General features: G+C 62.2%; 1 protein-coding gene across 2 annotated transcripts; it reads right to left on the bottom strand.

Moving 5' to 3' along the window:
- Positions 1–488: 488 nt before the first annotated feature.
- On the bottom strand, positions 489–14,562 carry PAIP2B (poly(A) binding protein interacting protein 2B). Of its 2 annotated transcripts, none has more exons than XM_051770156.1 (4): positions 14,486–14,562; positions 6,761–6,915; positions 3,554–3,730; positions 489–2,861 (listed from the first exon to the last, which is right to left on the bottom strand). In XM_051770156.1, the coding sequence occupies exons 2-4, from the start codon at positions 6,902–6,904 to the stop codon at positions 2,805–2,807; spliced, it is 378 nt and encodes a 125-aa protein (XP_051626116.1). In that variant the 5' UTR covers positions 6,905–6,915; positions 14,486–14,562; the 3' UTR covers positions 489–2,804. The 2 variants fall into 2 exon arrangements, with proteins under 2 accessions (XP_051626116.1, XP_051626117.1); XM_051770157.1 differs by lacking the exon at positions 14,486–14,562 and adding an exon at positions 8,501–10,628.
- Positions 14,563–14,747: the final 185 nt, after the last annotated feature.

Below are 14,747 nucleotides of genomic sequence, written 5' to 3'. Positions count from 1 at the left end.
GGAAATCAGGGACGGGGCTCCAACCAGCGCCGCAGAGCCAAAGGAAATCAGGGACAGGGCTCCAAGCAGCGGCAGCAGAGCCATAGGAAATCAGGGATAGGGCTCCAAGCAGCGGCAGCAGAGCCAAAGGAAATCAGGGATAGGGCTCCAAGCAAAGGAAATCAGGGACGGAGCTCCAAGCAGCGGCAGCAGGGCCAAAGGAAATCAGGGATAAGGCTCCAAGCAAAGGAAATCAGGGACGGGGCTCCAAGCAGCGGCAGCAGGGCCAAAGGAAATCAGGGACAGGGCTCCAAGCAGCGCCGCAGAGCCAAAGGAAATCAGGGATAGGGCTCCAAGCAGCGGCAGCAGAGCCATCTAACGCCCGGAGTGGGAATGACGGGGGTCCCCGGGATGGTGGTTTCAGACAAACCGCCCCTCGGGGGCCTCGCCGGAGCTGCCGTGGGATGGAGACCCCTCCCCCGGTTTTCCAGGGAAAACTGTGGCCCCGCTCCCTTCCAAAAAAAGTTTATTTTTGATAACGCCTTGTCCGAAATTTACAGCACGTGGGGGGGGGGGGGGGGGGGGAAGGAGTAGGAAATCAAAGGGAAACCGGGAAAAGGGAAGGGGGGCAGTGTGGGATCGCTCCAGGGGTTCGCTCGGTGTCCCGCTGCCCATCCCAGTTCCCGCTGCCCATCCCAGCGCCCCGGATCCCACCCTGCCCAGCCGGGGGGAGCCTCCGGCCGCTGGAGGCACCGGGAAAGGGGAGAACTCGCCCCAGCCTGGGATATTTGGATGGGACCGCGGCTCCGCCGGGGTTGAGCGCCGGGATGAAGCCCGGCAGCCGGAGCTGGGACAGCCGGGAGGCTCCGGAGCGCCCCGGGAGCTGGGAATTCACGGTCCGATGGCCCCACGAGTTAATGGCCATCAGGATCCCCGTCCCGATCCATTAGCGGCTCCTTTAGGGCCGGGAATGGGGGAGGAACCGCGCCCGGGAGGGGGATTTACACGGATGAGCAGCGGCTCATCCAGCGGGAACTGTGCTAATTGTCCTGGATCGGCAGCTCCTGCTTTCCATGGATTTATAACCCTGACGAGCTCCCTTTTTCTCTGGACGGGGGGATTTCTGACCCCCAGGAGCTCCCACTTTGTATGGATAGGAATTCCAACCCCAGAAAGCTCCTGGTTCTCTGGACAGGGATCTCTGACCCCAAGAAGCTCCCGTTTTCCATGGATAGGGATTTCTGGCCTCAAGGAGCTCCCAACTTCCCCTGGAGGGGGATTTCTGACCCTGGGAGGCTCCTGCTCTCCCCAGACGTGGATTTCCAACCCCAGGAGGTTCCTGGTTTCTCTGCATAAGGATCTCTGGCCCCGAGCAGCTCCTGCTTTCTCACAGATTTCTGAGCTGGGAAGCTCTGACTTTCCCTGGATGTGGATCTCTGACCTGGAGAAGCTCCTGTTTTCTCACGGATTTCCAACCCCAGGAAGTTCCTGATTTCTCTGGATGAGTATTTCTTGCCCTGGGATGCTCCTGTGTTCCCTGAACAGGGATTGCTGACCCCAAAGAGCTCCCACTTTTCATGGATAGGGATTTCTGACCCTGGGAACTTCCTGCTTTCTCAGGGATTTCTGACCTGGGAAGCTCCCACTTTTCCTGGATGGGGATTTCCTACCCCAAGGAGGTCCTGCTTTCTCTGGACAGGGATTTCTGGCCCTGGGACATGCCTGTATTCCCTGGACAGGGATTCCTGACCCCCAGGAGCTCCCACTTGCCCTGGAAGGGGATTTCCAGCCCTGGCTCTCCAAAGGATCCCATGAAGCCCATGATTTAGACCCCTGGAAGTGCCCAGGGCCGTGGCTTGGGAGCTGCAGCTCCCATGGGTGGGGAAGGAGGTTCCCAGGAGCTCAGCTGAGGGAGACACAGATCCTGCTCCAGCAGCTGCTCCAGGGGCTCTGCCCTAGGGCAGCACCAGAGCCTTGGAAAAGGGACCAGCACCAGGCTCTGCCCATCCCCTCCCAAAAGCATCCCTCCTGGGGGCTCCTCGGGGCTCAGGCTCATCCCAAAGGAGGATCCCGCTCCTCCCCCAGGGAAGCTGCTCCACACCCCCCTCCCCTTGTGCCAGGAATGGATTTGTATCCCAGAGGAATTAGGATGAGGCTTCAGAGCCATGGCCTGTAGTGCTGGATGAGCTCAAGAGCTGGGGAGGGAATTCCCTAAGGGGGAGTTTGGGAGGAGCTGCCCTTCCCAGGGGTGGATGCCTGGGGGGTCTGGGCCCCCCCGAGCACCCCCAGAACTGCTGGAGCAGGAAGGACCCTCCTGCCAGCACGGGAATGTGGGAATGAGTGCTCAGCTTCCACCGTGGAGCCAGGGCAGCTCCTGCCCGGGGGAATTTCGGGATCCCAGCTTGGTGCACTTCACCTGGAGTGAAGGAATCTGCTTTAAGGGAATTGGGGAAGGTGGGTGCAGCTCCCAGCCCGGGCTGGCTGCTGGCAGGGGATCCCTAAAAATCCTACTGAAACGAGCACACCCCATTTCCCGGGATTTTCCCGGGATTTTCCCACTAGCAGGGCTGAAGCACACGCAGGGATGGGCCTCTGGAGCAGGGGGAGGCTGGAATCCAGGACAGGCCCAGAGGGCCACACGTCCCAGGAAGCAAAAAACCGCCAAAAAAAGGTGATGGGACGATACAAAGTGTTAAAAAAAAATAAAGGAGGAAAAAAACAGGTACTTGAAGCTGGAGCAGATCCCGGCGCCGAGTCCAGCCGGGCTGTCCCCCTCTATCCCCTGGCACTCCCTGGAGCAGGGATTCAGTCTCTCTCCAGGCCTGTCAGTACTTCACACCCGGCACAAACTCCTTGGCATCTGGATTCAAGTTGCTTTTGCTCTGGAAGAGAAGAGGGAACAGGGATCCATCAGAGGCCGGGATTCCCCAGGGAGCTGCATTCCAGGGACCTGCACCCCAAATCCCTGCACTCTAAGGATGGACCTGCACCCCAAGGATGGACCTGCACCCCAAATCCCTGCACTCCAAGGATGGACCTGCATCCCAAGGATGGACCTGCACCCCAAATCCCTGCACCTCAAATCCCTGCACCCCAAGGATGGACCTGCACCCCAAATCCCTGCACCCCAAACCCCCGTACCCCAAGGATAGACCTGCACCCCAAACCCCTGCACCTCAAACCCCTGCACCCCAAATCCCTGCACCCCAAAGCCCCACACCCCAAACCCCCACACCCCAAACCCCCGCACCCCGAGGATCCCTCGTGGCCCCACAGGCCCGGGATGAGCCGGACCATCCCCCAGCTCCCAGGTCTCTGCTCCCAGGCTGGGTTTTGGGGGAACACAGGGACAGTCCGTGGGTTCAGTCTCCCTGTTCGTGCTGTCCACGTGGGAAAGCAGCAGCCCCATCCCAGGGAGCGACTCCAGGGACCCACGGAACGGTTGGGGCTGGAAGGGACCTCAGAGCCCACCCAGCCCCAGCCCTGCCACGGGCAGGGACACTTCCCACTGTCCCAGGTCGCTCCAAGCCCCACCCAGCCTGGCCCTGGATGGTCCAGGGGCACATCCCCTCACCAGAATGTCCTCGGAGCCGTGGCCGTCCCCCACCGAGAGCCCGTGGAGCTGCTGCTGCAGCTGCCCCACGCCCTGGGGCAGGTCCCGGGACGGGATGAACCAGTCCTGGTCCTCCTCCTCCAGCATCTCCTGGAAGCATCGATCGAGGAATTCCTGCTCCTGCAGCTCCTCCTCCACCTGCCCGGGGAGATTCCTTAGTCCTGGGTGGGGTGGAAGGGACATCCCGGGGGAAAGGACATCCCGGGGGGTGGAAAGGACATCCTGGGGGGTGGAAGGGACATCCCGGGGGAAAGGACATCCCGGGGGGTGGAAGGGACATCCCGGGGGGTGGAAGGGACATCCCGGGGGGTGGAAGGGACGTCCCGGGGGGAAAGGACATCCCGGGGTTTTTCCTGGGTTTTTCCCCACCTGGGGAGGGTCTGCAGTGTCTGCCAGGCTCCGGCACAGCTCATGGATCATGGAATCACTTAGCATGGAAAAGCCCTCGGAGAGCACGGAGCTCCCCCAGCACTGCAGGGACACCCCCGGCCATGGCCCCGAGTGCCACATCCCCCCTCCCTGGGCAGCTGTGCCAGGGCTGCACAGCCCTTTCCAGGAGGAATTTCCCCAATATCCAACCTGAGCCTCCCCTGGCACAGCCTGAGGCCGTTCCCTCTCCTCCTGTCCCTTGTTCCCTGGGAGCAGAGCCCGACCCCCCCCCCGGCTCCCCCCTCCTGTCAGGGGGTTGCAGAGCCAGAAGGTCCCCCCTGAGCCTCCTTTGCTCCAGGATTTCTCCCTCTCCTTGCTCCAAACTGGATGGCTGATGCCATCCCAGCTGGATTGCTGGGTGGATCCTCTCTGCTCTGGAGCAATCCCAGAGCTCTCCCAGCCCTTCCTGCTCCCTGCAGCTTTGTCACACCTGCAGGTGGTGACAGAGGGTGGCACTTGGCTCCCAGGAGGGCTCCAGGGATGGCACCGCAGGAAACCTCCTCCTGAGGATCGGGAAAGCCCCTGGAGCTCCTGGAGCTGCTCAGGCAGGGCTGTGGGAGCAGAGGGAGGCAGGAGAGGGGCAGGATGGGGCTGGGGGTCCGTCCTTCCTGAACCATCAGCGGGTCACACTGACCAGCCAATCCCATCTCCCAGGCTGGTTCTCTCTGGATTCTCATGGAGTCCAAGAGGGCTGAGGGAATCCATGATCCACAAAGTGCTCTGGAAAGCTCAAACCCTTCCATGTTCCAGGGCAGCAGGGCAGGGGGGGATTGTGTCTGAGGTGAGACCCCCCTGCAGAGCTGCTCCAGCCCTGGGAACAACAGCACAAGGACGTGGAGCTGCTGCAGAGAGTCCAAAGGAGGCCCCGGAGCTGCTGCCAGGGCTGGAGCCCCTCTGCTCTGGAGCCAGGCTGGGAGAGCTGGGGGGGTTCCCCTGGAGAAGAGAAGGCTCCAGGGAGAGCTGAGAGCCCCTGGCAGGGCCTGAAGGGGCTCCAGGAGAGCTGGAGAGGGACTGGGGACAAGGGACGGAGGGACAGGCCAAGGAGGGGAGGTTTCCCCTTGGAAAAGTGGAGATTCAGATGGAATATTGGGAAGGAATTCCTGAAACTCCTCCCTGGCAGGAGCAGGTGCCATGAGGACACTGAACAGTGAAGAGCCCAGCAGTGCTGGCTCATCCCACAGGGACAAGGCCAGCGCCTGTCCCGGGGTCTGCCCTTCCAGGGACAGACAGAGCCAGCCCAGGGCCTGGTGCCTCTCCCAGCCCTGCAATCCAGGTGGAGATTCCCTGTGCTCCACGTCCCACCTGCCTCTGACACCTCTGCCTGCTCCCTGCTGTCAGCAGTTCCTGCTCCCACCCCTCCCTGTTTGCCCTCGGGATGCGCTTCCATGGGAAAGGAATGTCGGTGGCACAGGTTGGGGAGGAACGTGCCAGGCTGGGGGAGCACCTGGAGCTGCTGCCTGTGCCCTGCCTGGGGCCTGCACGGCCCAAAGCCCTGGGGAGGAGGCAGGGAAGCCACCTGGCTCTGGAGAGCTCGGGGAGAGGGGAGAGCAAGGGATCCAGAGGGGGATCCAGCCCCAGATCCCAATCCCAGAGCAGCCCCACAGCACTGGAACGTGAGAGTGGCAGAAGCACCATCAGCACTGGCAGAGAGAGTTTCTCTGAGGACACCAGGGATGCTGATGGAATCTTCCTCTGGAGAGCAGGGGGTGGGAATTCCCTCTGCCCAGCCTGCCCACAGCTCCAGAGGGTCCTTCCCGACACCCCGGGGGTGGGAATCGCGCTGGGCCACGGTCACAGGGACACTCCAGGGAGGGGACAAGTGTCCAGGAGCTCAGCTGGAGGGACAAGCTCCCTCCTCTCCCAGTCCAAGGTGTCCAAGTTCTCTCCAGCTGCTGGGATAGTGGCAGGAGGATCCCAGGAGCCTCAGAGCCCTTCCCGCTGCCTCGGGCTGCCCCGGGATTCGGATTCGGACAAGGAGGACACTCTGGAGCTGCTCCCAGGTCGTTATTCCACAACCAAGAGCTGTTGGAGTCTTCCAGGAGCTCTCAGGAGCTTCGCTGTCCCTTATGGACACAACATCCCGAGGCTCCAGCTCCGGCTGCTCCAAGTGCCTCCAGGATGATTTCACTGAAATAAAGAGATTCCTCCCCAGACCGAGGCTGCAGGATCTCCCTGCTGGGACAACCAGGATGGAAACATTCCAAGTCCAAGGGCTCAGCAGGATGCTGGTCCTGTGCCTCCAGCTGAGCACGTGGACAGGGAAGGCCTGGATCCCAAAAGCTTGGGAGCAGTGATGTCACCAAGGGGATCAAAGGCACCGGCAGGGCTCCTTCCCAGCTCCATCCATCCCACCTCCTCCCAGGCAGGTCCAACACAAACAGGATGACTCTTCCCTGAGCCACCCTTCCCAGGCAGGGCTGGGACTGCCACAGGGTCACCAAAGGGCAGACACCCCATTTTCCCTGTGGATGCACAGAGCTGGGAACTCCCCCACGTCTCACCTGCCTGGTGAAACCTTCCTCGTCCTCCATCCCCACATCCCTGTGTCTCCCTGGAGCTGGGAATCTCACCTGCCTGTTGAAGGCCTCCATCCCCACATCCCTGTGTCTCCCTGGAGCTGGGAATCTCACCTGCCTGTTGAAGGCCTCCATCCCCACATCCCTGTGTCTCCCTGGAGCTGGGAATCTCACCTGCCTGTTGAAGGCCTCCATCCCCACATCCCTGGAGCTGGAATCTCACCTGCCTGTTGAAGTCCTCCTCGTTCTCCATCCACATGTACTCAGCGAAGGGGTTGTTCTCCTTCTCATCGTGCCCGTTCACCACCGGGTCCTCCTTGGATTTGGGACTGGATGCCGTGGTGCTGGCGAGCTCGGAGCCATTCATCCTTACGGACTCTGGGGGGGAAATGTGGGAATGAGGGGGCTGCTGAGGCCCCGTGCCCCCAGATCCACCCCAGCTCCCACAGGGACGCTGCCACCGCCTTGCAGCACAGGAGTGCTTGGGCTGGATGATCCTGGAGGGCTTTTCCAACCTTAATGATCCCATAACTTCAGGAATTTCAGATCCTGCTGCTTCCAGGCTGCTTTTGTCCCGGCAGGGTGCAGTTCCCAGCTCCTCCTCTCTCCCTGGCAGCAGCACCACACCCCCCTGGCAGCAGCATTTGGGGGGGATTTATTTTTTTTCAGCATTTATTTTTTGGGATTTTGAGCCACCAAGGATAGTTGGAATGTATTTGTCTGGGCTTAGACCAAGGGGTGATGCCACCAGGAGCTCCTGGAGATGCTGGGAACAAGGTCTGGGAAGGCACTGGCTCCCCAAATCCCATCCCTCCATCCATCCCTCCATCCATCCATCCATCCATCCACCCATCCATCCACCCATCCATCCCTCCATCCATCCCTCCATCCCTCCATCCCTCCATCCATCCATCCATCCCTCCATCCACCCATCCATCCACCCATCCATCCCTCCATCCATCCCTCCATCCCTCCATCCCTCCATCCATCCATCCATCCCTCCATCCACCCATCCATCCCTCCATCCACCCATCCATCCATCCATCCATCCACCCATCCATCCATCCATCCATCCATCCCTCCATCCATCCCTCCATCCACCCATCCCTCCATCCACCCATCCCTCCATCCATCCATCCATCCACCCATCCATCCCTCCATCCATCCATCCACCCACCCATCCATCCATCCATCCATCCCTCCATCCATCCACCCATCCATCCATCCCAGTTGTTTTAAATCCACCCCAACCCCCCATCCCTCCATCCCTCCATCCCTGGTTTGGGAGCAGGGACAGGGAAGGACTCTCCCATCCCATTCCCCTCCCTGGTTTATATGGCAGCACCAGGAAGCTCATCCCAGTTCCTGGGGCTTTTCCAGGTGGACAGGGAGCAGCAAAGGGGTCCAAAGCCCCATTCCCAGCAGACCCAGGGCGCCCCAGATCCCTCCTGGAAGCTGCTTCCCTGTGGATATCAGACCCAGTCCCTACCACACTATTCCCACCTCTCGGATTTGAGCCATCCCAAAGCTTCCCAGGCCACCCCCACCTGCTGGAGCCAGAGCTTTCCAAGTGGGAACAAGGATGCTGGGAGATGCCAGCAGGGATCCCTGGGGGTCCCATTCCCAGGGGACCCCTGGAGATATCCCAGTGCTGTGCCAGGAGAAGCAGCAGGAAGGGGAGGCCCCTGATCCCACTGCCTGGGCATCCCCCGGGAATATCCTGGGGGAAAGCACTCCCTGAACAAGAAAACTGGCCCCCAGATTTCCCAGGCTGGGCAGCCTGGTGGCAGCACAGGAGGGACGGGTGGGATGTGCCAACGGACCCAAACACGGAATCAAATCCCACCAAAGTGGGTTTTATCCCCTCATTTCCCAGCCAGGACTCCAGGACACAAAGTCCTGGTTTTCCCCTCTCAGCCAGAGCAGCCCCAGCCACACAGAGCATTCCAGCTTGGAAAAGCACCTTCCCAGGGAGCGTTTTCCAGGCTCAGTGTCCGTCCTGGGCTGTGAGTTCCCCCTGTGAGTCACCAGAGCTGCACCCGCCAGGCTGGGGATGCTCCAAGGGCTCCCAGGGCTCCGGGAACTGGGAATACGTGACTCCACTCAAAAGCAAATAAATTCAAAACCTGGCTCTTTTATAACGAAGGTTTCTTGGATTTGTTTCTGTTTTCCTATGGAAAATTAAACAGATCAAAAAAAAAAAAAGAGCAGGACTGTTGGAGCTCAGAAAGCACATCCAGAGCACACAGAGCACCTGGGCCTGCTCCAGAGCACGGAAAATCCCAAGGATCTCTGCCCAGAGGGAGGGAGTGCCCTGGGAGGGCCCTTTCCCAGCAATCCCACACTGCGTTGGCCGCCTACGGCAAAGGGACTGGACACCACGGGCTGGGAACAGAGCTCTGGGGCAGCTTCGGGTGCTGCTTTAGGGCCAGATGGTTCCCAGGGATGGATTTCATGGCATCTGATCCCAGGTGGGCCTTCCTGGCGGTCCCGGCTCCTGGGAACAGTGACCGAGAGATCTGGGGGGAACCCAGCACGTGGGAAGATCCCAAAGCAATTCCAGCATCCCAGAGCCCACGGCACCAACACTGGGTGCAGGAAGGGCAGGGCCTTGGTGATCCCACCCCGTGGGAGGTGGGGAAGGATTCCTGAGAGCAGCACCCAGGCCTGGGGTCAAGGAACCATGGAATGGTTTGGGTTGGAAAAGACCTGAAATCCCACCCAGAGCCACCCCCTGTCCATGGGCAGGGAAACCTTCCACTGTCCCAGGTTGCTCCAGCCTGGTCTTGGACACTCCCAGGGATCCAGGGGCAGCCACAGCTTCTCTGGGCAACCTGGGACAGGGCCTCCCCACCCTCCCAGCCAGGAATTCCTGCCCAATAACCCACCTAACCCTGCCCTCTGGCAGGGAGGAGAAGGAAAGGAACACAGGAGAAGGGAATACAGGAGAAGGAGCCCAGGAGAAGGGAATACAGGAGAAGAGAATACAGGGGAAGAGAATACAGGAGAAGGGAATAAAGGAAAAGGGAATACAGGAGAAGGGAACACAGGGGAAGTGAACACAGGGGAAGGGAACACAGGAGAAGGAGCCCAGGAGAAGGGAATACAGGAGAAGGGAATACAGGAGAAGGGAATACAGGAGAAGAGAACACAGGAGAAGGGAACCCAGGAGAAGGAACCCAGGAGCAGGGAGCCCAGGAGAAGCCCCAGCTGTGTCTGGCTCAGGGCAGCACAGATGGCCCCGCTCTCCCTCCCGAGCCGAGGCCCTGATCCCGAGGCAGCGTTCCCGGGTTTGTGCCGGAGAGCCCGGCGGGCCAGGGCTCCCAGGGCTATAAATAGCTCTGGGAATCGTTGTGTTTGCAGACAGGCTTGTGGGTCAGCAGGAAAACCCACCCGGGTGACCCAGAGCCGGGGAAAAGCCCTCGCCGAGCCCTCCTCCGAGTTTTCCCCCTTCCCGACTGCCCTCCAAGGGCTCCGGAGCGAGGGAGGGCAGAGCTGGGGCTGCCCCTCTGAGCTCCTGCACTGCGGGATCCACAGCACCCGGCTTCCAACCGGAGAGAGCCACAAAGGGAACCCCTTTCTCGGGCCACCCCTGAACTCCCCGGCAGCAGCAATTAGGGAAAAGCACCTTGTCAGCCTCCTCTCCCAGGAGATGGATTCTCCCGTTCCAGCTCTGCTCCACAGGTCGGGCTGGTCCAGCCACTCTCCCAGCGCTCCTTCCCCGACTCCCTGTCCCTCCCACGCCGTGGCATCCCCATTACCTGCCTCCAATCTCCCTTCCCGGATAAAGTCTCCGCGCTCCAGAGGCCCAAACTGCACCTCTCATCCCGCGTTATCTCCCGGCCCTGTGCATTTTTCCACCGGCTGGGAGCACTCCCAGCTGCCCCACACTGCCCTGGGACATTCCCTGCTCCTGACATTCCCTGCCCCCGGCCCTGGGACATTCCCTGCCCCACACTGCCCTGGGACATTCCCTGCTCCCGGCCCTGGGACATTCCCTGCTCCCGGCCCTGGGACATTCCCTGCTCCCGGCCCTGGGACATTCCCTGCTCCTGACATTCCCTGCTCCCAGCCGGATCCCTCCAGGAACAGCCTCCCTGGTCCCGGCTCTTCCCTCAGGCCGCAGCCCCGGCCCACGCTCCACCACCGCCCCCCTGACTCCTCCAAGTACATTTTTTCCCCCTCCAGGCTTCTCCTTCCCATTCCACAGGTTTATTCCCGAGGTTTCATTCCCTGCCCCCGCCGGCTCTGGCCCCGGAGCAGGGTCCGCCGAGTGTCCCGGGATCCTGCGGACGCTGCCGGGGTTCCCTGGATCCGGGGGGTGCTGGGCCCTGCCCGCGGCTGTGGAGTCTCCATTCCCAGCCCTCCCAGTTGCCGAGGAACCGCGGCCTATTTCCCTCCCGGCTGGGGGATAATCTCCTCCCGCACTATTTTAATCCAGGGCCACCACAACAACCCCGGAGCCTCCCCGGAACAGCCGGCGCTGCTCCTGAGCCCGGGCCAAGGAATGCTCAGGAGCCTCATTCCAAATTCAGCCCAAACAGCTCCTCCTCGAGCTGCTTCCAGGATCAGCCACGTCCTGCTCCCGACAGCTCATGGATCCTGCAGCGCTCCAGGATCCACAGCTCCTCCAGGAAACCTGGGCCAGGGCCTGCCCACCCTCCCAGCCAGCAATTCCTTCCCAATAGCCCATTTAAATCTCCCCTTTTCCAATGTGAAGCCATTCCCTGTGCCCTGTCCCTCCCTCCCTTGTCCCCAGTCCCTCTCCAGCTCTCCTGGAGCCCCTTCAGGCCCTGCCAGGGGCTCTCAGCTCTCCCTGGAGCCTTCTCTTCTCCAGGGGAACCCCCCCAGCTCTCCCAGCCTGGCTCCAGAGCAGAGGGGCTCCAGCCCTGGCAGCAGCTCCAGGGCCTCCTCTGGACTCTCTGCAGCAGCTCCCCGGCACAGAAAGGGTTGACCAGAGGACTTTCTTCCCAATATCCCATCTAACCCCGTCCTCTGCCAGTGGGAAGCTGTTCCCCCTGGTCCTGGCACTCCAGACCCTTGGAAAAGCCCCTCTCTAGGAGAGAGCTGGACTTTTTTAAGGGACTGGGGCCAGGAGATGCCCTTCCCCCAGGGCAGGGACAGCATTCCCTGCCTGGCTGTGGGCAGGGAGACAGAAACAGCCAGCAGTGGAATTCCAGGGCTGCACAGTGATCCCTGAGCCAGTGGTGCAATTCCAGTAATCCCTGTGCCAGTGGTGCAATCCCAGTGATCCCTGTGCCAGGGCTCTGGATCCATGGGAGCAGCTTTATCTCTGTTTGTGCCGGAGGCCCCGCTGGGACACAGGGACACACCTTCCCAGGGCTGGACACACATTCCCAGGGCTGGACACACGTTCCCAGGGCTGGACACACATTCCCAGGGCTGGACACACATTCCCAGGGCTGGACACCTGCATTCCCTGGGAGAAGGGACGGGAAGCCAAGCACGGAGAGGTCGCTGGGTGGATCTGATGCTGTCGGAGGTCCTTTCCCACCTGAACAATTCCACGATTCCCTGATCTGCCCCCGGGTTTGGCAGCTCAGCCGTGGCTGTGCCAGGGGGTCACCGACCCCAAATCCCACGGGAATGGGCCCTGTCCCCATGGGAGAGGCCAGGACAGGGCACCGGCTGGAGCCACCCGTCAGCTCCGGGATTTGGGTGCTGACAGCCCCATCCTGCAGGGAATGATGACAGCCCCATCCTGCAGGGAATGCTGACAGCCCCATCCTGCAGGGAATGCTGACAGCCCCATCCTGCAGGGAATGCTGACAGCCCCGTCCTGTTTGGAATTCTCACTGGAGGAGCGATGACAGCCACGTTTCCCGGCGGGAATGGGTGACCCGGGATGAGTCCCGAGGGTCTGGGATCATCATCCCAAGGGAAAACAAACAGCTGCTGCATGGACAGGGCCAGTCCTGCTCCTCCCCCAGCTGCTCCTTCCCCAGCCCCAGGGCAGGGAGTGACAGGACAAGGGGCTTTGCACCGGCAGAGAGGAGGGTTGGAGGGGATACTGGGGAGACATTTCGGGATGGTTAAACCTCCCTGAGCTCTGGAGCTGCTGCAGAGAGTCCAGAGGAGGCCCTGGAGCTGCTGCCAGGGCTGGAGCCCCTCTGCTCTGGAGCCAGGCTGGGAGAGCTGGGGGGGTTCCCCTGGAGAAGAGAAGGCTCCAGGGAGAGCTGAGAGCCCCTGGCAGGGCCTGAAGGGGCTCCAGGAGAGCTGGAGAGGGACTGGGGACAAGGGAGGGAGGGACAGCACACAGGGAATGGCTTCAGACTGGAGAAGGGGAGATTTAAATGGGATATTGGCAAGGAATTCTTTCCTTTGATGGTGGCAAGGGACTGGAATGAATTTCCAGAGAAGCTGTGGCTGCCCCATCCTTGGAAGTGTCCAAGGTCAGGTTGGAGAAACCTGGAATAGTGGAAGGTGTCCCTGCCCATGGTAGGGCACAGGACTCGATGGGATATAAATCCCCTTCCCACCCAAACTATTCCATGATTCTGTGGAACACCTGGAATTTCCACAGCTCCCTCTCTCAGACCTTGCACTGTCCCCCTGCCCTGGGCTGGGCTTTGTCCCTGTCCCAGTCCTGCAGGGACACTTGTGGATCTCACACACACAGCCCTGGCTCTCCCTTTCCCAGCCTGGAAAAGTGCCATTCCCTCAATCCCGAGGGAAAACCCGCCGGATCCCTCGCACAGGAGCAGCACTGGGGGGGTTTTGGGACAATGTTCCAACACACAAATTTATCCGGAGTTGCTGAGCCCCAAACACAACCCTGAGGTTCCCTCAGCCTTCCCGGCAGCTCCCACAGCCCAGGATCCCAGGGGCACGTGGATCCAGAGGGACATGGATCCCAGAGGGACATGGATCCCAGGGGGATGTGGATCCAGAGGGACATGGATCCCAGGGGGATGTGGATCCCAGGGGGATGTGGATCCCAGAGGGACGTGGATCCAGAGGGACATGGATCCCAGGGGGACGTGGATCCAGAGGGACATGGATCCAGAGGGACGTGGATCCAGAGGGACATGGATCCAGAGGGACATGGATCCAGAGGGATGTGGATCCCGAGCAGCTGCTCCCAAAGGGCCAGAGCCGTGTCTGTCCCATCCCACGCAGGTTTCCCCTCTGGCTCCTGCAGGAATTCCCCCCCTGTCCCGGCACGTGGGGCTGGAACCCGAGAGCCAGCAGGGAAAACATCCCCCGGGCAGAGCCGGGCCAGGCTGAGCCCCCCGGAACGTGTCCCAGAGCCCCAAAATCCCGGCTGGCAGGGACGGCCACCCCCTGTCCCCCCAGAGCCCTCCACGGGCCGGGAACATCTGGGGAGCGCGGGAGCTGTGCCCGCCCCGTGGGAAGGGGGATCCCGGCTGGGAACGGGGACGGTGCCGCGGGAGGGTCGGAGCAGGGACGGGGGGAGCGGCCGATGTGCCCCCGCCCCGCGGGTCCTGTCCCCGCTCCGGGGTTACCGGGGACGGGGCTCGGGCCCCTCGGCCGGTCCCTACAGAGGGGAGGGGGGGATGCCTGGGGAGCCCGGGGAGGGTTTCGGGAGCCGGAGGAATGTTCTGGGAGCGCCGGGGCTGCTCCGGGCTGCGGCTCCCGAGGGGCGGCCGGGGGGGCACGGGGGGCAGGGAACGCTCCGGGATCCAGCTGAGCTGGGCCGGGCCTGCGCCCCCGGAGAGCCCCCGGTCACTGGGGCCGTGTCACCCCGGTCCCTCTGTCCCTGTCCTCGTCCCCCCCGTGTCCCCCCCGGTCCCTCTGTCCCTGTCCCCCCCGTGTCCCCCCCGGTCCCTCGGCCCGTGTCCCCCTCAGTGTCCCCCCTGGTCCCTGTGTCCGTGTCACCCTCTGTGTCCCCCCTTGGCCTCTATGTCCGTGTCCCCCCCTGTGTCCGTGTGTGCCCCCCGTGTCCCCCCGTGTCCCCCCCCGTTACCTCGGCCCGGCCGGTCCCGCTCCGCGCCCTCCGCCGCCGCCGCCGCCGCCAGGCCCCGCCCCTCCCGCCGGGGACACGCCCCCCGCCCCCATTGGCAGGCCCCGCCGCCAGGCCCCGCCCCCCCGCGCCGGGGTTGGGCGGGAGGGGGACGGAGCGCGTCACTATTGGTCCACTGCGATGTCAATCGCGCGCTTAGCCCCGCCCACGGAGCCGCGCTCCGGATTGGCTGACCCCGGCGACTCTGATTGGCCGCTCGCACGCG

Source organism: Manacus candei, unplaced genomic scaffold (assembly GCF_025592945.1).
Source record: "Manacus candei isolate 608988 ecotype Guabito, Panama unplaced genomic scaffold, ASM2559294v1 h1tg000116l, whole genome shotgun sequence".
NCBI classification, from domain to species: Eukaryota; Metazoa; Chordata; class Aves; order Passeriformes; family Pipridae; genus Manacus; species Manacus candei.
This window is presented reverse-complemented; position numbering and strand designations above follow the sequence as displayed.